Source organism: Cloeon dipterum, chromosome 4 (assembly GCF_949628265.1).
Source record: "Cloeon dipterum chromosome 4, ieCloDipt1.1, whole genome shotgun sequence".
NCBI classification, from domain to species: Eukaryota; Metazoa; Arthropoda; class Insecta; order Ephemeroptera; family Baetidae; genus Cloeon; species Cloeon dipterum.
This window is the reverse complement of record NC_088789.1, coordinates 27,447,230-27,471,417: the sequence shown is the minus strand read 5'-3', so window position 1 is coordinate 27,471,417 and position 24,188 is coordinate 27,447,230. Positions and strand designations below refer to the sequence as shown.

General features: G+C 42.8%; 1 protein-coding gene across 2 annotated transcripts; it reads left to right on the top strand.

Annotated features, from left to right (window-relative positions):
• Positions 1-156: 156 nt before the first annotated feature.
• scalloped (TEA domain transcription factor 1 homolog scalloped) lies at positions 157-24,142 on the top strand. 2 transcript variants are annotated; one of them, XM_065491941.1, is made up of 9 exons: positions 157-316; positions 16,262-16,382; positions 16,592-16,730; positions 18,613-18,740; positions 19,510-19,538; positions 19,594-19,792; positions 19,975-20,204; positions 20,258-20,492; positions 21,591-24,142. In XM_065491941.1, exons 3-9 carry the CDS (start codon positions 16,604-16,606, stop codon positions 21,702-21,704), a joined length of 1,062 nt encoding a protein of 353 aa, XP_065348013.1. In that variant the 5' UTR covers positions 157-316; positions 16,262-16,382; positions 16,592-16,603; the 3' UTR covers positions 21,705-24,142. The 2 variants fall into 2 exon arrangements, with proteins under 2 accessions (XP_065348013.1, XP_065348012.1); XM_065491940.1 differs by having other exon boundaries at positions 19,501-19,538.
• Positions 24,143-24,188: the final 46 nt, after the last annotated feature.

Below are 24,188 nucleotides of genomic sequence, written 5' to 3'. Positions count from 1 at the left end.
TTTCAAGGTGGGGAATTTGTTGCTGTTTTAGAAATTTGCGGAAATTATTTGTAGAATCGGTTCAAGCGCCGAACGCAGCATCATTGGTGTTGGAAGCGAGCGAGAGATGGCGCGAAAGGAGTGAGTCGGTGGAGCGAAAAATGGTGGCAGTTGTGCATCGGAGTGTGCGGTGACCGAGTGCGCAGTCGTTGGATGCGTTGTCAGAATTCTTGTGCCATTCCTGGCATTCCTAACGAAGAGTCGCTCGTCGAAATATCGCCCGAAAATTCGTGCTAACTGCGGAAATCGGCTGCCCAGGTAGCGCATTTCGTCAGCGGTAAGTAAAGACGGCCACTTTGAGTGGCCTCGGCTGTCGCCCGCCCGCGGACGGCGGCCAAATCGGCCAAATGCCTCGGCAATGTGCTACCCAATACCTACAATACCTCACATACTTGTCGTGTTTGCCGTTCCCCATTCGACGCGACGGCTTGGCCGAATCGGCCGCCGCGTCCGCCGCGCGCCTAACCTGCCTCTCGAGGCGGTGGCGGCCGCTGGCGAGCCCAGCCGCCCCCGAAAGCGGCCGCTCCGTCCCAACTTTTACGTCGTACAAATCGTGTGCCGCTCTCGCGGTATGTATGTGCCTTGCGCGTACTGAGCCGCATTTCTTTCTCATTCTGCTCGAAATTTCGGCTTTTCCCGCCGACCGCGTGTCAGGTGCACTTCTAACAGAGCTGTTTGCCCGGGTTTTCACTGCTAAAAATTTTCCGAGTAAATATTTTGAAATTATTTGGTGGATTAAATTTAAAATTTCGATCGGCCGTCAATTAACGGGGTACTTGCTTTCTAAAATAATTTAATTTTCCGATGTGCTGACTGATTTTATAGGTCTGATATATTTTTAAATCAATTTTAATTTTCTTGAATTTAAAATAATCAATAATTTTATGTTGCTTTATATTTTCCCGGTTTTTTTTTAACCACAATAGTATAAATTGGCGATCATTTCTGAAAATTGAGATCTATCCTATCTTGTTCTCGTATTCACGCTTCCCTCTTTCCGCAGGCGACCGTACAAGATAATTATTATTTTAGTTAATTAATTTCGCCGGCCGCGCTAAGCGAGGCTATCTTATCGGCCCGGCGAGTTGCAAACATTGCGTCGGTCGCGAATAAAATAAATATATAAACGCGATCGAGAGACGAAGTCGGCGTTATTTAGAGAGGCCTGATCCGGCGAGTGCGTTTGCTTGCGTGCCTCTGAATATCGGCGCCGCGCACTTACGCGTGAAATCGGTCCTTTCTTTATCTGCTGCTTTCGAGGCGAATCGATTCGCGCCTAATATTATGTTTCGCTAGGCGTTTGCCTGGATTTCAATTAGCGCTTTAATGCTAGACTGCCGCTCGCACTGCATTCTGCGAGACTAAAGAGTTGAGAATGTCAATGGTGAGCTGATAAAGATTTAGCTCGCTTCTGTCTGATAGCAGCACAGAAAAATAAACGAGACTTAAAAATCATTTGCGACGAGTTAAGAAAAAATTTGAATTTCTTGAAATAATTTCAATGCTGATCGAGATATTATTTTTATAAATTAAAGCGGAACTAGCGTGGAATAAAAATAGATTTTAAAAATAAACTACTTACGTGCAAAGGCTGGTTAAACAATTTGCTCTTGAGCTGAAAACAGGATGCAATCTCAAAGGCCAGCAGTCTTGATGATCAGCACGCACAAAACACGAGATGAAAAGGCAAATGAGCAACAAACACCCAGGGCGTGCGCAATTAGCAATTCATATTGGTCCACCGGCTTCTCGCGCATCATCGGATCGAAACGCAGCTTCGAAAAACATGCATATACACGGAGACAGACTGTGTTTTTTTTTTCATAACGAACGATTTTTCGCCTGAGATGAATAATTCAAGCGAAGCGCGGACGGAAAAGATTGAATGGCGCTGCTGTAAAATGCAAATATGACAACAAGAGCAAAAAGGCAGCACGCACACAGGTGGATTTGTTTATTACTCTCTCTCTATTCCACACATGCGATGCCTCGGCGTGTATATTTATGAATCGGAAGGCTGAAACTCACATTAGTTTCATGCGGTGCTACCCGTTTTCTTTCTTGACCGCCCGCGGCCCCGCACCGATTTGTTGCCCCCGAATTTTCTAGCACGGATCAGCCGCCCAACAGAACAGGTGCCGCTGCGCAACGATCACCAACCCGCGCGCTCTTTTTTTTTTTTATTATTTTCATATTTTGCCTTCCTTTTTGGCATTGGCAGCAGCGGCATGTGTTGCCGATTTTTATGGATTCATTGAACAGCCACAGCGGCAGCAGTGTGACTCGTCGCGTGTAATCGCAGACTGGAGGAGGAAAAAAAAGAGCGGCGCAGATTCAGTGATCCGATACGATGACACTTAGCGATTGCCTCTAATAAGCGTCTTCAGCTGAAAGAATTTTGTTTACAATGCGGATAAGCAACTGGCGACTCGTCATTTCGGAAAACTAAAAGGTTGTACCTCAAACACCGCCTTAGCAACTAAATTCAAATTTCATTTAAGATTTTAGAACCTAGGAAAATTATTTTAAATTATGATAAATCAATTTTCTGCGAAATTGATCGTTATCAATGAACTTAATCGTTTTGCTGAGCCTCTTAAATTATCGCTTAACTGCCGAACCACGATGGGTGCTCGTGCTTAAATTTGACCGATACTCTCACTTGATTTTTACAGCGACAACTTAATCGCAAAAGAGAGGATCACCTTATATGGCTAATTTTAATCGCAGATATTTTCTAATCAGGAGGGAAACAACGTCAATTTTTTTCTCGCCTCTTTCCTCTTTGTCAATTTAAAAGTTCGAATTGCATTGAATTTATGGAATATTCAGGGTTCCGAATTTTCCCCACCCGGATAAAACCCACCCGGGTTTTATCGGGTTAACCAGGCTAAAAAACCCAAGTGCTGCATTTTTGCACAATGAATAATTGGCAAGTCCCGGGGCATGAGGATTAAATTTCTTCGTTTCTTGAAAAAATGCAGTGAATAGCAAATTGGAAAAAACCCAGAAAAAACCCAAAAAAAAAACACATTACCCCCCAATAAAACCCAGGTGGGTCGGGCAAAATGTCAAAAACCCGGGTTTTTTGGAACCCTGGGAATATTCAAGATTCAAAACCATCAATTCAATCATTATCAGATCAGCAAGTGTTGAGTTAGCGAAAAATGTGCGATCAGTTCCAAACTGTTTTAATATCATAATTATCTGTAAAGATTTCTAGCATTTTGTGGGCTGAAGTTTCAATTTTTTTTTAATTATATTCAGTTTGTAATCACGTGAAAAATCATATTGCCCGCATCCGGAGTTTAAAAAATTGCTGTATTCCTCTGAATTCCTGCTTGTATATTCACTGCCGCCCAAAGCATAAGAGGTGAAATGCGGGAATTTCCATGAATCACTTTTGCATTTTTTTTTTCTAGAAGTGATTTCTGGTGATAAATCATCCACAATATTGCTACCGAGCGGCCTGACTTCCTTTTGCTATTAAATTCACATCGGTATGAAAGCTGCTGATTCACAATAATTTGTTGCTACCCTGATTCCGCGAAAAATATTAAAAAAAAACTAATTGCACACACTGCTCAATCTAGTGAGAAGTATTGCGCGCAATTTGATTCAACTGCTCCATCCAGCCGCTTTTGCAATCATCGCGTCTGGTGTGCGCTTTATGCTCAGAAATTAACACCGCTCGCGCATATTAGAATTAGAAAGGCTATATAGTTGTTGTTGCTCGCTTATTGTAATATTACTCAGTGAAAGGACAAGAAACTAACGCAGCTAGCCTCTTCCCTCTGACCAGAGCATTTGCATTCAACTGAAAAATTAGTTGTTATTAATGGGTCGAGGAAAAAAGTCGTTCCATCGGATTTAATTGCCGTGTTTACGCGTGGGGACTTGCTCTCATCAGATTGCACGGCGGCCGGAAAGTGTAAATTCAACGCGGATTTTATTGACGGCTTGATCACCTCCACGTCGGGCTATTAAAACCCGAGTATTTATTTGAAAACCCCCACGCGGCCAGAATAAATAATTTTTATTTGATTTTTTTTAATAACGTTCAAAATTCACCATGATCCATGATTACGCAACATCTCGCAAAACCTCTCAAATTGACAAGCAGAAGAGGTTCCCTGCAAAGTCTAGCTTACAATTAGAAATTGCAATCGTGGCCGTGAACCGGCGTGGAAAAGGCGTTTTGTTTTAGAATTACGTCTGCTCGTGGGGCTATTGTGTTGATTTTGACTGCGAGGCCGACAAAGCTTGGAGCGAGCGAGCGAGGCTGGCTGAGAGCAGAGAGAAATAGGCAGGGCTGGCTGCGGGCTATTTTTAAAATTATCCACCCAGCAGCTCACTCGACTGACTAACTGACTCTTTCACTCTCTTTATAAATACGAGAGGTGTCATCCGCGCACAGCAAATCAGCCGGGCCTGATTCGATTTTATTATGCGTTGGATCTCTCTCTCTCTCTCTCTCTCGCACTCGGTAATGAAAACAAATAAAGCTACTGGTCACGGCTTGGGAGTTGGGAGGCTCTTCTTTTCTCTCGTTTGCTTCTGCTGGTGGCAGTGAGCGCGTTTTAGAAAAGCTTGCTGGCTGGTGCCTAGTGCGATGCGCCGCGGTGACTTGTCTGCTGGCCGAGTAAAAAACCTGTCTCGCCCGAGGCCGTTTTTCTCCGCTTGCTCTCGTTGCTCCAGCACCGAGAGGAATAAAGAGATCTTCCTCGCAGGCCGCCGCCGCTCTTTGCCGGCTACCGCGTCTTTCGTGTTTTATTCGACGCTCGAAATGAACCCACACACTCACACACGCGCGCGCACTCACTCTCTTTCGCCTTGATAACTAATAACAGGGATGTAAAATATCGCCGATTTTATTATGTATCAAACCGGCTGGCTGCCGCCCGAACGCGATGTTTTTATTGTGTCAAAATGATAATGGACCTCCTCCGGGTCTAAACTGGACACATTGCCCGCTACTGGTCTTTTCGTGGAATGGAAGTTGGCCGGTGAACTTGAAAAAGACGCCCTGGGCCCTGGAAAATGGTCACTGAATTATTTTTTAAGAGTATCTCGTGGAGCTATCCTTAAAGGGCAGTGCGTAAGTTGTCCGAAAAGAATTTTTCGCTACTGCATTACGAAACAGTTAGTATGGAGAGATAACCGAAAGAGGAGAAAATCTGAGTGGGGTCGCGCAACAATAATCGGTCGTTTCAACTTATAATTGATTAAAATCACATTACTCAAGCGGAGTTGTCGGGCATGTCTTTCTCAAATCTGCAAATACAGATCTTAGTGTAAAGCTGGTCCTGCTGGTCTCTTGATGGCCTTCTTTGGCTCCATTTCTGATGGCTGCCCTCGATGGATTAAATGTGTTGCTCAGTGGGTTTTCAAGAAATCCTCTGACAGTGATTTCCCCGTCTCCAAATTTGATTGCGTTTGCCTGGTCGTCTAATTCTGGCATTTTTTTACCACTTCTAAGGCTATTAAGGTTCAATTTCACTAGACAAATTATTTTCGGACAACGTGCAGCCATCCCCTATCCCCTAAAAGTTGTTGAACTTAACGGTAAGTTTGCTGGGAAACCCCCGTGCCACTTTGAGATAGCAACAAGTGTCAAAGAATATAATTCATACGTGCAATACGCTCGCTTTTCCGGAGCAGTGCGCTCTTGCTGAGTGAGTGAGGTATGAATTTTAAACGCGACGCTGCTGCTGCTGTTGGCTGCAGTAATTCACACGAGCATACAAAATAAAGCGGAGACAAATTCACTTTCCATATTAAAAGCGATAAACAAGTCGAGCGTGGTCATTGGACGCGTGAAATAATCGCTACAACAACAATATTGGAGCGCAGAGCGGCCGCAAATGAACCCCGTGACACTTTTACTGCCGCGGCCGAGTGCATATGATTCAAATTTATTCACTCCATCTGGCGCGCGGATAAAACTGCCGGCGCGCTATCGGCCAACGGGACTCTTGCACTCTTTTACAATTCAAGATCGCCGCTGCCGCCGCCGCTGCTGCTGGCTCTTCGATTTACCCATTCCGCCGCTTCCTGCATTTGTTTTTGCGAGCCCCGCATCATCGTGCTGATTTTTTTTGTGTCGCGTACAATTGTACTCGGCGCGCGCACGGGACAACTGCACGTGTGACCCTGAAAAACGGCAGATCGATTATTCAGATTATTTCGCCTTTAATTGGAGCCTTGAGTTCGATCATTAACGATTGTGAATTCCTCAAAGATGCACTTGAAGTTGCTTCTATTGTTATAATTATCTGATTTATTGAGCCTCAGTAGCGGCATTGCTGGATGCCAAGACTTTTTCCCTGCCCTTTTATATTAATTAATTAATAAAATCTTGTTGATAACTCAAGAAAATATTTATCTTTGGAGTAAATCGAGTAAGAATCTTAGTACTGTGCGATTCTAACAGTTTATTTTGTCAACAATAATGCCAGAATATTCCCTAGAGCACGTCTACCGAACTATATCCGAATTCTTTCATAAACTTCCGTACCGCACATATAGATTTTTCCCACGAATTTTACTGGACACTCATTCATTGCGCTGTCACCCACCCGTTTATATTGTTACCTGCAAAGGAGCACAAATTTTGAACGCATACCTTTTAGATGAGTCATCACTTGCCTGGCGTAATATTTCCTTTTCCCTCCCTGCCGAGAGGGCTGAAATAACATGACATGTGTGTATAGCTGATTTCGAAGAGGCATGTTATGTACGCAATAGTTGACTAACTTCACGTTTTGTTCCTGACTTTTTCCATTATTGTTCTTGACCTATAACACACCTGGAAGCGCACCCTGTGTTTTCAAAATTCCATTTGCTTGATTGATACTGATTAAATTTTCATTTTAAAAGAGCCTCGAATGTTATTCGATTGGGAAATTTCGCAACACGGCAACCAAGTGCGCCGGCACCGTAAAAATCGAAAAGTCCGTCGATTTCAAAATGTTGTCTCTTCTGAAGTGTTGTCTCCCGAAAAGTACGAGGCGAAGTAGGTTTATTGCTTTTGCGCGGCGGCCGCGCGGCGTGTGCTGTGCGTTGGGCACAGACGGGAAAGAAAAATAGAGACAAGGTGGACTTAAATTGAGGACGCGGGCACAAAATCGCTTACCCAAAATAAATTACTGCTTTTCAACGACGAGACGCGCGCGGCTTCTTATTCTCAATTCAGCGCTCTCGCCAGAGTTGATTCACCTGACTGACACACACACACAGGAAACCGCTGAGTGCGATGAGAGGAATAGTCATGAGGAAAATATTTACAATATTATTTTTTATGCCTGCGACAGAGGAGAAATTCATTCTGTTAATCAATGCCCGCGCGATGCATGCAAATTTTGTGTGGTCGTGCGTGAGAACCGCGAAAACGGACATCGCCACTGTTACGCGGCAAGGTTAAATCGAAACCCCTGATTAATTAACTCAAAATAAACAATAAATAATTCCAAACAGTTCAGGTAAATAAAATCAGATTTTTATCCTCAAACAATCCTATTGCATAAAAATAAACAAACGAAAAATGAAAATGGAAGAAAACTGTTAAGCCATTATTAGATCACAAAGCAGCTCGGCTTCTTGCGGCAGACGCGTCGCTCGCGGTTGAAATTGCATGCAAAAGCGAGACTGTTTATTTTGAATTTCGCAGTTCGCAGCGGCAAATCTCCAGTAGCAGCAGCAGTAGCCTGGAAGATTTTAAAAGGCCATCTAAATTTATCCGAGCAAAGGCAAGCGCTGCTCAAGGAAGAAGGGGTGACGCGGGATTTCCCGCGCCCAGTGCCAAGTTATAATTAGCCGAATTAACGAGCGGACACTTGTTAGGGCGGAAAAGAGATAATTGAAGCGACGGCAATTTGCCCCTGCTTTTCTGAAATGTACGCGGATATAAAAATAAGAAGTGCATTGCGAGTGCGATGCATGCATTTTTTTTCTTGATTGTGTCGCAAGAGCAAATAATAATAAGTGCTGATTCCGTCGCAGGATTTTTCTTCTTTTACGCTGCGAAAATGCAAGCGAAGGCTTTTCGCCACGCCGAGAAGTCAGAGACCCTTGAGCTGCACAATTACAAAAGCCTTCCTAGCTTATATTGATCTTCCTCTCGGATTTTTAAAGGTTGCTCCGCATCGTGTCAATGCCTGCGAAACGTGTAAGCCCCCGTGCCTGATCCCCGTAATGTATTCTGGGAAGTGAGCGTGCTTCATTGACCAACTCTTCGACCCAGGTGGTTTCAGAAAGAGTGAACAAAAGGTGGCTTCCCTGCCTGGGTGTATCAATTTTAAAAAATGACCTTTTCTCAAAAAATGCACCCTGCTGCTTTCTTAATTGGACAGACACCTTGCAACTCCGTTTGAAAAAAATTCCTTAAATTCCAAGGCTTCTGACACGCTTTGACAAAAGGAGATTTATGATATATTATTGTTTCTTAGAAAAATATAGGGGTCGTTTTCCTGCCTTTGTTATTTTTGTAAAAGACATGACGCGCAATAATATTATTGTTGGTAAGATTTTGAAACGTGAGCTTGTTGCTAAAAAAATATTGACTTAACAGAAATTGATGTATTTGTCAACAGAAAAATGACTGAGTATTTACTCACCATTGGAATTTAAAAGAGGCCATCGAATTTCTAACCATTCGTAAATAATATATTTTAACTTTCCCAATTTTGACATTTGAGAAGTGTGAGTCTCAAAAACATAACCCTATATTGAGATTAATATTGATGAAATGCACACTGTTGCTACAAACGTTTTTTCTAGAAACTTTAACGAGAGATAAGCGTGCTAAAAGAAGTCACCTAACGCATTTTCCAATGTTAAATGCCTTTGTTCTGCTTCCGATCGGTGTGTACTTTTAACTTACGAATTGTTTAATCGATTTACAATCAAAGTACAAGTTGATTTGAATAGATTTTGCTGCGAGTGAAAACATCTAAATTAGAGACAGCAGCAAAGGCTCTGATTTGGGTGTTTTCACCCGCAGTTAAATCGGTTTAAATGAACATCGAATGTGTTTTTGCGATTATAAATCGATAAACCAACTGCAAGTAGACACTAAACAATCGGTTGCACGCGCAATGGTGGCAGAACAAAGGCATTTAACAGAGGAAATATGCGTTCGGTGACTTTTCTGAGAGCGCTTATCTCTGTTTAAGGTCTCTATAGGTTTAAAAGTCTTGACACTCTGCCCTTTTCCACTCACGTTTTTCATACGCAGCCCATTTTCCTTGTGGGCCTTGCTTACGTAAAGTGATATACCATGCGCATGTTGCCGCGGACGTTTTAATGAAACAAAATTTCGTGTTCTGTACCAAGAAACATACTAGCTCCTGTTGCAAGAGTATACAACATAGTCTTTTAGCGTCGTTTCGTCAGCAGGAAACTACAAAATGGTCAATATACTTCCATTCCATTTCGGCGCAACTATTGATAGGCTCGGGAAGCGATCTTGAAAGGGATTGCTTCCGTTTTAAGCTCTTGGAATGGATTTTCCAGCGCATCAAGCGCAGCAATAATTTCATTGAATTGTAACTGAAAAAGTAAAATTCCATTTATCCCCTATTTCGGTCAACATTTCCTAGGACTGCATCAATAAGCTTTTCATCGAGCTGGTATTCAAGTAATTCGGCATTGTTAGACTGATACGACGCTGAGAGCAGTCAAAGGGTGACATGTTTGGCGAGTAAGTAAAGCGCGGGCAGGCTGAAAAGATCGAAAGAGCGAAGAAGCGAACGATGATTGTTTCCATTATATGCCGAGTGCACCTGCTTTTTGCTTTTTCATCTCGCTGCTGGCGAAGTATAGTAGTGCATGCTGCCGCGTCTTCTCCCAGGTTGCTGCTGGTCGGTTTTTTCCTTCATCTTTCACACCATCTTCCTGCCGCCAGGGCTAGCGCTTGCAGGAAACGGTCGAGGCGGCCAGCGGCGCGATCAGAGGGGGGAGGGGGAGACGGTAGGGCTCCTCAGCGGGCAGACGAGTGGAGCCTCGAGGGCCCTGGAGAAGAAGAGCGAGCCAAAACCTGTTCCAGGTAGAACCTTAATTCGGCGTTGCCTAGATCTCCGCGCGTCTCGCCTCTCCTCTCGCTCGGCTCCGTGAAATGATGCACGCAGCGGCGGCGGCAGAGAAGTTATGGTCGCCGCGAGCGAAACAAAAAAAAAAACGCCGCGGCAGACTTGTAATTTTGCCCCGCGGAGAGGAACAAGAGGCCGCCTTTTCACTCGCCATTGACTTGATTTTCAATTATAATTAGATCCCCGTTGGTTCTATTTTCCCGTCGATACTTTTTATCTTGCGCGCTCATTTCCATAAACGCTATATTTTTTTCAATTCTTAGAAATGTGCAAAATGTCAGAATGTCAATGAGCCGGATATTAATACGTTGTGCTTCTGGATACTCTCAAGTTCATTATTTTCTTTTCCCATAACATCATGATTGCTGTTTAGAAAACAAACTCCGATGCGAAATGATTATTTTTTATTTCGCCTAGTCCAATTTTCGCGGTCACGAATGCGCGTTCTTTGTCTAGCGTTTTGTGCTATGAAGGAGCCTGAAAACCCGCTCTTTTTACGACCGCCAATGGAAAGCTTTTAGGTTTTAACGCCGCTCTCAGAGGAAATCAATTTGCAGGCACCAGAGAGATATCAAAACTTGTATGAATGGATTTTGATCGTGCAGCTGCCGTGTGAAACAAATTCGCCTGCGGACCTATTCGCAGCCACTTGTTGAATGTGATTCTAAAAAATATCTGCCCCCTAGCGGGATAGCGTGTGGAATATTGGAATCATTGTGCAAATAATACAAGTTGATGAAAAATATTTTGTTATCTGGGGCAGTCGAATGTTTTAAACGTCCTGATAAAATTCAACAATCAACAAAGAGTTCATGTCATTGGCTCTGCGTTTTGCTTTCAGCTTGTATGGCGTTTTAATGCAGGTGTTCCGTGTGCTGTTGAGCAATACCGGTCGTCACTGCAAATACGCAAGCTGCACAGAAAAAAATTGATGTTGTAAAAGCAAGTGAAAATTGCCAGTTCTCGCTCTATTTTGCCGTGCCTTTTTGCCTCGCTGCTGACGCACTTAAGAGCATACATTTTCTGTTTCCGGCTGTCAAAACATTTCAGAGACTTTTGATTTAAAATTTTCACATATATGCGTGCGGTCCCCGTCGTTCGTCGTTCTGAGCCCAAAATTATTTGTCCGCAGCTAACACTTTGCTGCCGTCCAAAAATCACAAAAATTGTGCCACTCTGAAACACATTCTATTGAAACCTGGCTATTGAATACTCGCCTGGAAAATATTTTTCACAGAATATATATTTACTTATTCTGCTCTGGAGGTAAGATTTCACAAACCGATTGATTTAACTAAAAAAAGGGGTTGATGTGGGAGATATTTTCCTATAAATTGTGGGATGTTTTGTGATGAGTAAGAATTTTCTTCGCTCATAAATCTTGTATTCAATTAGACCTCTTGAAAAAGTACTCCGCCGCTTTCTTTATTCACATCAAAGTCTGGCACAAATTCATTTTGCAAAATTTATTCCCTGTGACGCTTTAACGATATTCTGTTGATTTCAGTCCATAAAATAATGGTGAATTTGTGCATGTTAGTGACTATCGATCTCAGTACATTTTTCACTTCAGTTTATTACTCTTGGCGTTTTAATCTTAATTTGTTTTCGTGGGTTCGAGTGATTATCTATTGACGTGTCTCCGCGGGGTAGCCGTAAAATGATTATGCTGGCGGTTAATGGCCGGTCGGTTCCGATTCACGTCGTAATTCATCCGCGGCGGGAAAGTAGTCACTTTTGGGCGCAACCAGCGAGCAGAAAGAAAGAAAGAAATCGTTTTATTGTGTGTGTGCGCGCTAACTAAGCAGCGAGAGGGACGCTAGTAGCCTAGAGAGCCTTGCTGTGCAGTGTATGTACACTCACACATTACATGTATATTATGTACACTGGCTTGATAAAACTGGCTCCACCGCTTGATTGGTCCAAGCCGGCAGACAAAAACCTGTTGTCGGAGTTTGCGAACCGCGCCGCCGAGTGAGTCACTCTGTGCTCTCTCGTGACGTCATTGAACGTACACACGGTGGAGCATTAATATTTCAAATTAAAGCCCGCCATTCACAGCCTCGAACCACGCGTGGTCGCATAATTATTTTCGCCACAATAGATACATTACTTCTTCGTCTTGTTTGCCCTGCTGCGGCTGGACCAGGACCACCAGCTTGCAGACGAGTATCTTTTTTTAGCTGGCAAAGCGGCCAGCGGAGTCAGCGGACGCGCCACTTGGAAATGATTTTTCAATTCGCGCTGCACGGGACCGCCTTGGGCGGTAAGTTGTGTCCGATATTATCTTTGACGCTCACTTCTTTTGAGTTTGGTGTCAATTAAACGGTCTGAAAGTGCACGAGACGCTTGCAACATGCGCCCGTTCTAAAAAGTAATTGTTCAGAGATGGAAATAAATCGATTGAGTGACGAAATTCTCCTTGAAGAAATTCAGACACCAAAACATTGACACATTTTCAACAAGTCTCCCCTTTGAAATTTGGTGCTCTGGTCGGATGAATGGCTACTTCTTGTGCCGCAAAGTCCAGGCACACGCTTTTCTTGAAGTGAGCCTCGTAATGCTGCGGAGTAAATGCATCTTTCTCGGAACTCGTGCGTGGCGATTTTTCATTTGGAAGCTGCTCGCTCGTCGCCTTATCCAGGTGCACGACTAATCGACGCGCGCGTCTTTCGGCGCGACGTTCTTGATGGCCGGTTGTCTGATGCGTGATGAGACGGCGCTACTACTTGTCAACCGGCCGCACAAGCTCAATTTCCTCGTGCCACTGGGCCCCGATTAGTTCCGTCTGAACCACAGCTACCTGATCCACTCCATTAGCGCGGGAAAATTGAAATTGCCCTAAAGGGCTCCATCTTTTTTACGCATGATGAGATTAGAGAGGCGTAAGACTGCGCCCGTGCGCATCTTTTTGGTCCTATCTTACCCCATGTTATACGAGTTTTCGCTTGTGGCCCTGTGTTTGAATTACTGAAACCACCCGCGCCGTATTTGGTGTCAAACAAAAGCGCGCGAGTTGCCGAGTTGATCTACGAGATTAGTTGGAACCATGACCGCAGACTGTAATGCAACCGAGAAATTTACGTTCGAAATGTGCCCTTTTCGCAACAGCAGGCGACAGTAGAGACACCTGAGAGCAGAGTAGCAGTCACGTGACCCAATCGTGCCAACTCATTGGCCAATAGCATGCGCACATCTCTTGCTTCTAAACAGTGCGTGCTTGCTCTTGGCTAATGAGATGGCGTGATTTAGTCGAGTGACCGCTGACCGCTCGAACTGCGTGTGCTTCACTGCTCTCGCAGATGTCTCCACTGTCGCCTGCTGTTACTGCCTCATTCTTTCCATTCACGAAAAGGGCACTTAGTCGCATTACTAACTGCGACTTAAGTTGTAGACTCGTATATCCAACTTTTGGGAGAGGAATAAAAAATGCGCTTGGCACATTGATCTGAGTCTGGAGATGAAAATGTAATTTTCAAGCATTGCTTTTGAACAGGCAATGGCTGCGCGTTCCTCCATTCAGCCACCTAGATCGACAGCTCTCGATCTCTGACTCTCCCCGCTGTTATATAGTCAGACCTTTGAGTCAACTGTATCGAGTGCTTGAGCCATTTGAAGGGTCACTCGCCCCCCCTCATTGTGAGGACTTTGATTGAAACGCTAGATATTCGTCAACGCATGCTTTTGCTATGTGCTGCAGGCAAAATCTGAGATGAACACTATTGGTCCAATTTCAAACGGAGTGATGGCTCAAATATCTCACGGATAAATCTAACTAATAATCACTTTCGTCTTTCGTGCGACGTGTTGTGACAAATTAAACTCGTTCGAGTGTTCCGTACATGAAGAGTTTCGTTGTTAATGAAACTTGACTGGCGTGATCCTTGCTCGTGTACTTTGAGGCGAGTGGGTAATATTAATTAGCGAGCGAGAGGCGCTGGGCGTTTTCCCGAAAGATTTATTCCGTTTCGGTGTGTGTGTGCGCAGTGTGCACGTCAGGAGAAGAGCAAATGGCCTCTAAAATTACCCGGCAGGTTAAGAGTGTCGTGTAATTATCGCACCAAAGTAGCTCCTTTTTAGTTTTGTTTATACACGCGGCGTTTCCCACGCTCCTTACCTCGTTCGCGCGTTCGTTATTAATCCGGCGATTTGGCATATCACACGCGGAATAAACAATTAATATATGCGGCGCTTGAGACCGACTATGACGAACGAACGAACTAGCGAGCGTCGCCGCAAACTTGACTCATGCAGCGTGATTAATAAATAAATGTAGAAAATCAGTCGCTTCTTTCCTCCTTTCTGCGGTCGTGCGTTTCTGCTTCGTGGAACCTGTACAAATCTTTCGCCACCAAAATCCCTGTTCCCGTTTTCTCTTGGAGAGCCATTACCCATCTTTTGGTCTCCTCGCACTTGTTGCCATTGTTTAAACGGTTGCGTGCTGTGTTTGTGTTTACCTGGAGCGGCATGATTCATACATAATTGCAGTGGATTTATAAATAAATATGTAACCAGCAACACCTCGCTCGGGGTCATCAGGTCTTTGTTTCCATCTCGAGTGGAGGGAGAAGGGTTGCCGAGCGAATGAAATCATCAGGCAAACTGACTAATTGCTCGCATTTATTTAAAATCCAGGAATAACAGTTTCTTGTTCGTATACAATTTAAAATTCTATATCGCGTGGTGACTCTCTCTCTCTTCTTGTAGTTACCGTGACAGGTTGGTCGGAATATATTTTCCTGATATTTTGTTATCGTCGATCTCGAAAAAAAACCTACTCACAGGAGGAGGCAAGGAATAAACCCGGACCCCACCCTGTCGGGCACACGTGTCAGGATTTTTTTTCCCGAATCTGGACCCATGCAACGAACAGCACCATGATAAGCGGGAAAATCATCCAAACAAATCACACACGCACACACACACACGGCGAGGAGAGCGAGCAGCGGAGTTGAATTTAGAAAAGAATAATAAGAAACAAGGCGGCCAGCCAGCAGCAACTCCCCTAACCTCTCGCGCAACCAACAACTCTTCTTTCTTGTGTTCCCCGAGTCGAGCAAGTGATGGGTCGACTTAGCGACGCCCACGTGACCTTGTACCTGAGCGTCGCGCCGTTGCCAAACCGCACCTGGCTCAGGTCTGACCTGAGAGCGAACGAGAGACGCTCTGGGCCTTTTCCCTCTCTCTCACACACACTTGATGCAGAGTGTGTAGTGTAGTAGCATCCCCATGGGAAAAAAAGTCGATACACCCTGACTATTTATACACCGGCGGCGACTGACTAACCGCCTGTGAGACTCGGTAAATTTATCATGCATGCGAGCTGGACTCGCTCTTCTTATCCTCCTCTTTTCCGCTGCGTGAGAGAGTGGTAATTGCAAGTGAACGCACACTCTTTCGATGGATTACAAATCCTAAACACGCCGGACCGTAAAGAGAATTGAATCGAGGCCAATTTTATCTCTCCCGCCGCGCGGACAATCTGAATTTTGAGTAGCTTTTTGCCGCTTGCGTGATTGCGGACCATTAACGCGCGATGCCAAACGCGTATTAAATAAAGTACGCATGGCTACAAACCGCGAATTTGGATAAACACCCCCTTTGCTCTTGGAATCAATTAAGTTCTGTTTCCTTTCATTAAAAAGGCAAACCGTAATTACGGCTCGTTTTCTTAAATTGATCAATCAGATTTTTATTTTCCAAACACTGAACAAATTCAGCCTGTTCAGTGCTCTTTTACCGTGATTTTGTCAGTTTTATATTTATAATATTTCCGAGTGATAGAGAGGAGAGTGTTGATAACCGAGAATTTAAAACTTGTTAACCGCGAGAAAATTATCCAATCGTGTGGTGCAGCAGCAACAAGCGCCGAACAGAAGCTCTTTCTCTCTCTCTCTCTCTCTCTCTCTCTCTCGCTCTATCTCTATCTAGCAGTTTTCTATTATGAAATGAAACAGAAGGAGCTGAGAAAACCATTATCGGGCAACCACGCAGCAGATAGGATCTTCTAGCTTCTAGAACGAGTTAGAGTTAACGCGCGCGTTTATAGTTTCAAGCGGCCGAGCCGAATCAATAAATTTAAATGTTATGTGCAATGAAAGCGTTTGATTCACGAGTTTCCTTGTGTGTTCCAGGAGTGTTTAGGTGCTAACCGGCAAAATTTCGTCACCGTGGACACCGTCGAGCTCCGGACCCCCAGCCGACACTAATGGCTCGGGTTCGGAGTCAAAACTGGACGTGGGTGATCTCAGCGATGTGAGTACATGTTTGTCTTTTACAATTCCCTAACACTAAACCATCCTACACGAAAAGTGCATTTATTTGTTGAAATTAATTGTCCTTTATCAAGAAAAAACGTTTTTAAAGGCGCCCATTTGATATTTCTTTGAACGCGACTTACGAAAGCGTATTTTTTTGTTTGGAACTGAAATATTTATCCAAATTTTAACCAATATTTATTGCAGGATGACAAGGATATGTCCGCATCGGACGCAGAGGGTGTTTGGAGTCCAGACATTGAGCAGAGCTTCCAAGAAGCTCTGGCCATCTACCCTCCCTGTGGTCGCCGCAAGATCATCCTGTCTGACGAGGGAAAGATGTATGGTGAGTGACAATTTCTGCAGTCCAGTGTCACCTTTGCAGATAACAAAAGTGACGTATTATTTAGTAAAACATTCGCTAATAAACAAAAATGACCTTCATCGTTATGTGTCACTAATTTAGATTGGAAAACTTGTGCATCAGTAGAATTTCTCACCTTGATGCATATTATTTATTTACAAATCTCAAATAAACACTCCATACTTGATCTCTTAAGAATACAAGCAAAATAAAATAATCACCACACCCAAGTAGTGAAACTTAAAACACATTCGAAGGGTGCGACCAAGTTTATCATATTTTAATCAGAACGTGTGTCATTATTTGTGCATGAATAAGTGAGTGAAATTAAAAAGGCTTGAAGAACTTTTTAACGATTACGAAGAAGAAATTCGTTATCGGATTTATATGTATGCGGTAATAGTCATTGGTCTGGATTTTTCTGTCAATCAGCAAATCAGTTTGACAGAAAATTCCGTACTGCACGATAATGAAGTGCGAGCAAACAAATTTAGCCAGAGATGCAAATCTGCTCGATAATGCGGCGCGTTCGATTATCGTGTCAGGCCGAGAGCGTCGGGCTTCCCATTGATATAATTTTATCAAAAGCCGGGCGGGTGGGTCGTCGTCTGCTTGGCGCAAATAACATCTCTCTAGGCAACCTGTACGCTCGCTGGAGCTGACAACCAACACACACACACGCAGCGGCTGGAATAATTGAACGCCCTTTGCTACAAACAAAGCCCCTGTAAAGTCGACTTCTGGTTCGTTCGGGACCGTGCTGCCTGCCTGCGCTATCAAAGGAAACAATGCAAAGAATGTGCAATTAGCGAGGGGTGGGGTGAGCGAGAGGGAGCAAAGAGCAGAGCGCGCGGATACAGAGGCAGCTCGCATGCAAGCAAGCAAGCCAGCCAGCAGCAAGCAGCCCCTTGATATACACATCATGTGCGCGCGGGGGGGTTGATGCACTCACGCCAACCCTCGTCGGCCTTCCCACCCTACCACCCACCCACCCACTCGCCAGCAGCCAATCTAAATGCCGAAAAATATTAAAGGAAACACGCTGCTACCTTCTATTAACTCGCAAATTCGCCCTCATTCCATTCTCCCACCCACTTTTCCGCGAATGCCCAGAAAATTTGGCATTCCTCGCGTCTGCCCCCGCACAAATTGACTGCTCCACGTCGCGATGCGTCACAAGAAATTTAGGTCGAGGACCGGAAAACTTTGGTTTGCTTTCAAAGTACCGAGAAAACATTCTTTTCCACTTATATAAAGGGCAAGTACATTGTGACAAGCTTATATATCTTGATTTCAAGTAACGTGGGGTAATTTTGAACGCTGGATTTACATTCTTTTCGCTGATAATTCTGTTAACGTCTATTTGTTCATATTTGAAGCGTCAACAAATTATTCTTTCAAGTTCATCAAATTGCAAAGCGCTCTCGCGATCAAAACACGCTCCTGGAAACACTGTCCCATTTTCAGGAAAGTCATGCCGTCAGTGTTTTGAAATTTAGTGGACATCCTGCTTTTAAAAACTCTTTCCTAGTCGGTTGGCGCACATCAACATTCATCATTGTCAGCAGGAAACGCTTTATCAATTTTGAAAAATCAAAAATCCTCTGCTTCGGTATGCCAGAGTGTCACGCTTGCTGCCCAATTCGAATAACAAGCTAGCCGGGAAATTGTTGGTGTGCCACACGCCCTGCGTTTTTCCAGCGCGTGGGAAATTTCGCAAAAACCACAATAAACGCACGTCACACGCGAACAATAAGAGTTATTGCCGTGCACAGAGCACTAAACACGTTCCCTTCCGTAGTGTGTCAATAAAAATGAATATTATGCATTTTGATTTTACCCGTTTTGCCCTCTATGTTTTCAGGACGCAATGAGCTGATCGCCCGGTACATCAAATTACGGACAGGAAAGACGCGCACAAGAAAACAAGTCAGCTCGCACATCCAAGTTCTCGCGAGGCGAAAACTACGTGAAATTCAAGCCAAGCTCAAGGTAGTGAGTTTTCATGACAAAGCACTCCTTTGCTCTTTGAGACAATTCGTAATTACAATTAAGAGCGAGAGAGAGAGAGAGAATGAGAGAGAGAGAGAGAGAGAGAGACTGCTTAGCGAGTTTTTGCGTTCAAAGAGTTGGTTGGTCGGTTGGCAATTTCAGGTGGTATGACAGGTATAAAAATTCCTGCTTTCCCTCAAGAATGAAACCAGCAGAGGAATGCAAAGGAGATTTTCTTCTTGATATGAATAAGAATTTCAATTCTTGCATTCCTTAAAATTTCACATCTGAAAAACACGCGGCGACGCTGTTGGAAAGCGGCGTTAGCAGGCAAAGTAAATTGCTCACCGAGTCGGCTCGTGGTGTAAAATCTCAAAGTGAATTCCCAGAATCCTAGTTGCAGGAATTAAACTGGTTTGTAAACTATGTATGCAACACGCCCGACAATTTTACAGCGCCGCCGATCGAGCTTTTTGTGCGCTTAACGAGGCCTTGGAACTCTGTATTACCCTTTCAAACTGATTGAGTACCCACGAAAAATTTCAAACTCGAATTTTTATCCTGTCGCAACCGCTCATTAGCAAAAAATTTAAAAAAAATATGCCCTGGCCGAACCAAAGTAGGCAATTGTTGCATAATGAACGGGCTAAATACGGCTCATTCGTAGCATGATATTGATGCACGTCTTCTCTCACCGCGTGTTAAATTCCCTGGTGGTAGTTAGGTGGGTTTTTATTTCAGTCATTAATATCTGTTATAGTTTTGGCAGCCTGGTCTCCAGCCCGGCACCTCTCAAGAGTGAGTATTCCCACGAGCCAAAACACACATAAAACTGAACCATTTTTCTCCGCAGTGTCAAGCCGTTCACGCAGTCCGTCTACGGAGTTAGCGGGCCTGGAAAGGCCGCCTCGGGGGTCTCGGACATTGGTCTCTTATCCTCGCAAGGGCAGGTGCACACATCGCCGCCCTGGGAGGGTCGTGCCATCGCGACGCAGAAACTGCGCCTCATTGAGTTCTCAGCTTTTATGGAGCAGCAACAAGATCAAGACACAGTAATAAAAATCTCTATTAAGAAAGGTCTAAATTAATTATGGAAAAGAGGACACTATTTGTTTAGAATTTTCCAAATATCTTTTCCTTGAGTTTAGCATCAGTAGCCTCTTGCTTGCTTTTAAACGAATCTCTAATTATTCTATTTTGCTGAATTCTAATTTTATTCAAATTGGCATTTCAGTATCACAAACACTTGTTTGTACACATCGGAGGAACGGTCAGTTACAATGATCCCCTGCTAGAAGCGATAGACGTTCGGCAAATCTACGATAAGTTCCCTGAAAAGAAGGGCGGCTTGAAAGAGCTCTACGAGAAAGGCCCCACTAACGCTTTCTTCCTGGTGAAATTCTGGGCTGACCTGAACTCCAACATCCAAGATGAAGCAGCAGCTTTTTACGGAGTATCAAGCCAGTAAGTCATCGTCGCCCTTTGCCGTTCTTGAACTTAACACAACTCTTCAACAGATACGAAAGCAATGAGAACATGACAATAGCGTGCTCCACCAAAGTGTGCTCGTTCAGCAAACAAGTCGTGGAAAAGGTGGAGAAGGAGTACGCCAGGTTTGAGAATGGACGCTTCGTGTATCGCATCCCAAGATCGCCAATGTGCGAGTACATGATCAACTTCATCCACAAGCTCAAACACCTGCCCGAAAAGTACATGATGAATAGTGTGCTTGAAAACTTCACTATTCTTCAGGTAAATGTTTTGGCTTACTACATTATCTCAAACTTAAACTTTACATAATCTAACTGAAGAAAAGGAAAACTCTGAACTTTATATTTCTCTGGCTTACTTTGTTTTCTGCTTGTTGCAGTCAACTTGAAATGGCTTTTTTTACTTTAGCAATTTCAAAATCAAATTATTCTGCAATTATAATTTGAAATTAGTTAGTTAGACTGAAATGAAGTTAAATCCTTTTATAATTTTATTAGAAATACTATCTAAAATGAGTTTTGAGCTGAATATTTCCTAAATTGTCTTTTAAATTTGTAACAAAACCTGCTCAAAAGTTTAAATGGTAGTCAAGCATTGTCTCCCTACTGTAAAATCACGATTTTTCACCAGTTCGGAAGTTTTTTACTCTAAATTCGCACACCAAATTATATCCTGACGAGATGGATTGAATCCAAGCGAATAAATCGTTAATTTTTTCGAGAAATTTTTGGAAATCTGAAATTCAACTTTACCTATGTTCCGATTTCATTATTGCACGTTGCAGAGATAAACTGTTGCTTTATTTCACAATCAATAAACTCAATAGAACTACTTGATTTGGTCAACTATGCCAGGGTTAAGAAAACCAGGTTTTTTACATTTTGTCCAATCCACCTGGGTTTTATTTTGGTTTAAGGGTTTTTTCAGATTTGCTAATTACTCAATTTAAAGAAAAAAAGAAACTCATACCTCAGGGCTCACCAATTTTGCAATGCGCAAAAAGGCAGCATTTTTTCCTTTAAAAATCAGCCTAACACACAATTTTTCCCCACATTTTTTTATGCTGTAAATATCGAAGTCTTGGTTAAATTAGTGGGTATTTTTTTAGTCTAGAAAAATCGTGGGCCGGTTAAAACCAGGTGGGGAAAATACGGAATCCTGAACAATGCAAAATGTTCTAAACTGTTAGCCTGTAACGCTCTACTTTAACCTTGCAAGAAATACAATTTGTATTCAAGATTGTAATCAAATGCTGAAATGATATACAAGCATCGGTGAATGGAATCTGGGTTTTGTTTATCATATCCATTTTATGCTAATTTTCTAGTCTTAAATTGTGCTGTGCTTTTTGTGTTGCAGGTTGTCACAAACTACGAAACCCAAGAGACCTTACTATGTATAGCGTACGTGTTTGAAGTGTCGACCTCTGAGCATGGAGCCCAGCACCACATTTACAGGTTGGTCCAAGATTAGCCAGCCGCCACACCAGCCAGCCACTACAGTGCCTAGTGACTGCCCCAGACCTCAGATGCCGCAAAACATAATAATTATTGAATGATTATTACTTGATCTCTTGCTAAGTCAAATATAAAATACCTTCAGGGCAAAACAAAATTATCAAATATGCCAACCTCGGCAGCTCGAAGAGGATTTTATTGAGTTTGTTCGGCCTCTCCATTGTTCTGGCTCAGCAGATGAAAAGTTCATTTTGTACGTGTTGCGTTTTATACTTGAAACAACAATTTGAGTTCTACGCGCTACAACGCCTAGTGTGTCTCCCATCTTGACAAGTTTTCGTATTCAACTTGAAAGTGCAAACCTGCTTTGCCGTTTCATTGACAGGAAGATGACAAAATCGTACATTTTTGGCCATATCTTGATTGCCATATCACCTTGTACTTAAAAGTGTTGAATACTTGTGTGTGAATACATAGCACTTTGTTTCCTGGTGGGGAAACGTTCTCTGCACATACATTTCTTTTCCTCTCTACACAGAAGCAAAAAGTGACCAGTAATTCGCAACTACCTGATGCATCTCAGTTTGAGTTCTGTATTGTTTTCACTAGATCGATTAGGAGAGCATTTTTTGACACGGCCGACTGTCCATGCAAGTGATCGGTCCCTAAATATTAGAAGAAAAATGATGTTTGGTTCCGCATTGAAAACACTGTCTAGCACTTGTTCAGAACTCTGCTGCCCTACTGGAAACCGACATGACGCTTTCTCTGGAACATTTTTTTCTAATCGTATTCTTGTAAATGATCTCAATTGGCTACGTCCAGCCGTATTTGCGAGTCATACAAATTTTGGTAGCTAGAAATTTGATTGTTCGGGAGCGTTTTGCCCGTCATTAGTCGCGCGTGTTTGCTTACTGCCAACTCTCATCAGATCTTCAGTAATTTGTTCCTTTTTATTTACAAAGTTTCAGAGCGAGTCGAAGCGTAGCAGAGTTGACGTCGATAAAAGTGCCTTTTGGATTTAATGAAATGATCGAAACATGACTGATTCATATCGTTTGCTTTAAAAGTGTCATGCGACGAAGAATAGTTTAGGGTTTCACATCATTTGCCCTCGATCTTCTATATATTCACGATTGAAAAAGATAGCTCTTGATTCTCTCTCTCTCTCTCTCTCTCTCTCTCTCTCTCCCACTCTCTTTAACCTAATCTGTGCAACAGGCTATAAACCACCCTTCGCATCAATTGTAAATATCGAAAGTAACCCAGAAGTAGTTCATATTCGTCACTTGCGTAGTACATAATATACATATATATTTATACATCTCAGCAGCAGCAAAAGTCTTTTAATGCGTGCAGATTGGATATTTGATGTTGACACATTTTTGCCCTCTCAAAACGATGATCTTGGTATTAAAAGTAATTATTGTTATTTAATTTGTACACTAGATTGGAGTAGAGGTTTTAAAATTTGAAGCACACACAAAAACATAATAACGTTGGATAAATAGTTCATGTTGTGTATTCATTTTAAGCAAGTGTAAAAACTATTAGATCGATGTTCACTTTGCAACTCTTTAAGATAAACCGAATGTGTACCATAGTGTGAAGATAATAATTTGCGATTGAATTTTGATTTTGTTGTGATAGAGAAAGAAATCTGATCAAGATTCCCAACTACCATTATCTTTTATCATTTTGTTTTCTGTTTTCTATGAAGAGGGATGATCCTTCTCATTTTATTCTGAAATTCTATTTTAATTTCCTTTTTTTAACCAATTAACAAACAAAAAATATTTTTATTGCTTTTGACGGACCTTCAAATGTCGGTCGCGACAGAGCGGACAATTATTTACTTTGTAGACACCTTCTTTCTTCAGTTCTCTTCCTTTCCACACCGTTAATGATAGGTTTTGATTTTTTTGTTGCAACTGCTGCCATTCTGTCTAAATTAATCAAGAGATGTTGTCTATGTTTTATGTAATTGATGAGAAACATGATTAAAAATGAAGAGACAAAGTTCGTTCGTGGCATTGATTTTGAGTAGCTCTAACTTTAATTTATTGATGTCTAACTGGAGAGCGATTTATAATAGCTGCATCAAATTGTTGAGTACACATACCACACACACACACACACAGCATAATATCGTGTCTGAACTTAATCATCGTGCAATGCGTGTTGCTATTTTACAATTTTCAAACACACAAGAGTAGCTGTTACACACCATTCATTGGCAAAAACCGGAAATGTGCATAAAGCGACCAGCGAGAGTGATTTCTGTTGTCAGACGCCCACCTTAATTTTTGCTTTTTGTGCCCTCATTCAGTGTTGCTTTCGCCTCTTTTACTTTTTAAGACCGGCTTTAAGCATTATAGAAATAGTAAGATACTCACAGAATAATGTTTCGTAAATATGCTAATTAGTCTAAAATATATTTTATTTTGTACCAAGCATTTCTCTTTTATTCCTAAATTTAACCCTGCCCAACCGTGACATT

Coding starts and splice junctions, on each gene's coding strand:
- scalloped (XM_065491940.1), top strand. CDS start 16,604: ATGTCCGCATCGGACGCAGAGGGTGTTTGGAGTCCAGACATTGAGCAG. Junction 20,205..20,257: donor TTTTACGGAGTATCAAGCCA/GTAAGTCATCGT, acceptor ACTCTTCAACAG/ATACGAAAGCAATGAGAACA. Junction 20,493..21,590: donor AAAACTTCACTATTCTTCAG/GTAAATGTTTTG, acceptor TTTGTGTTGCAG/GTTGTCACAAACTACGAAAC.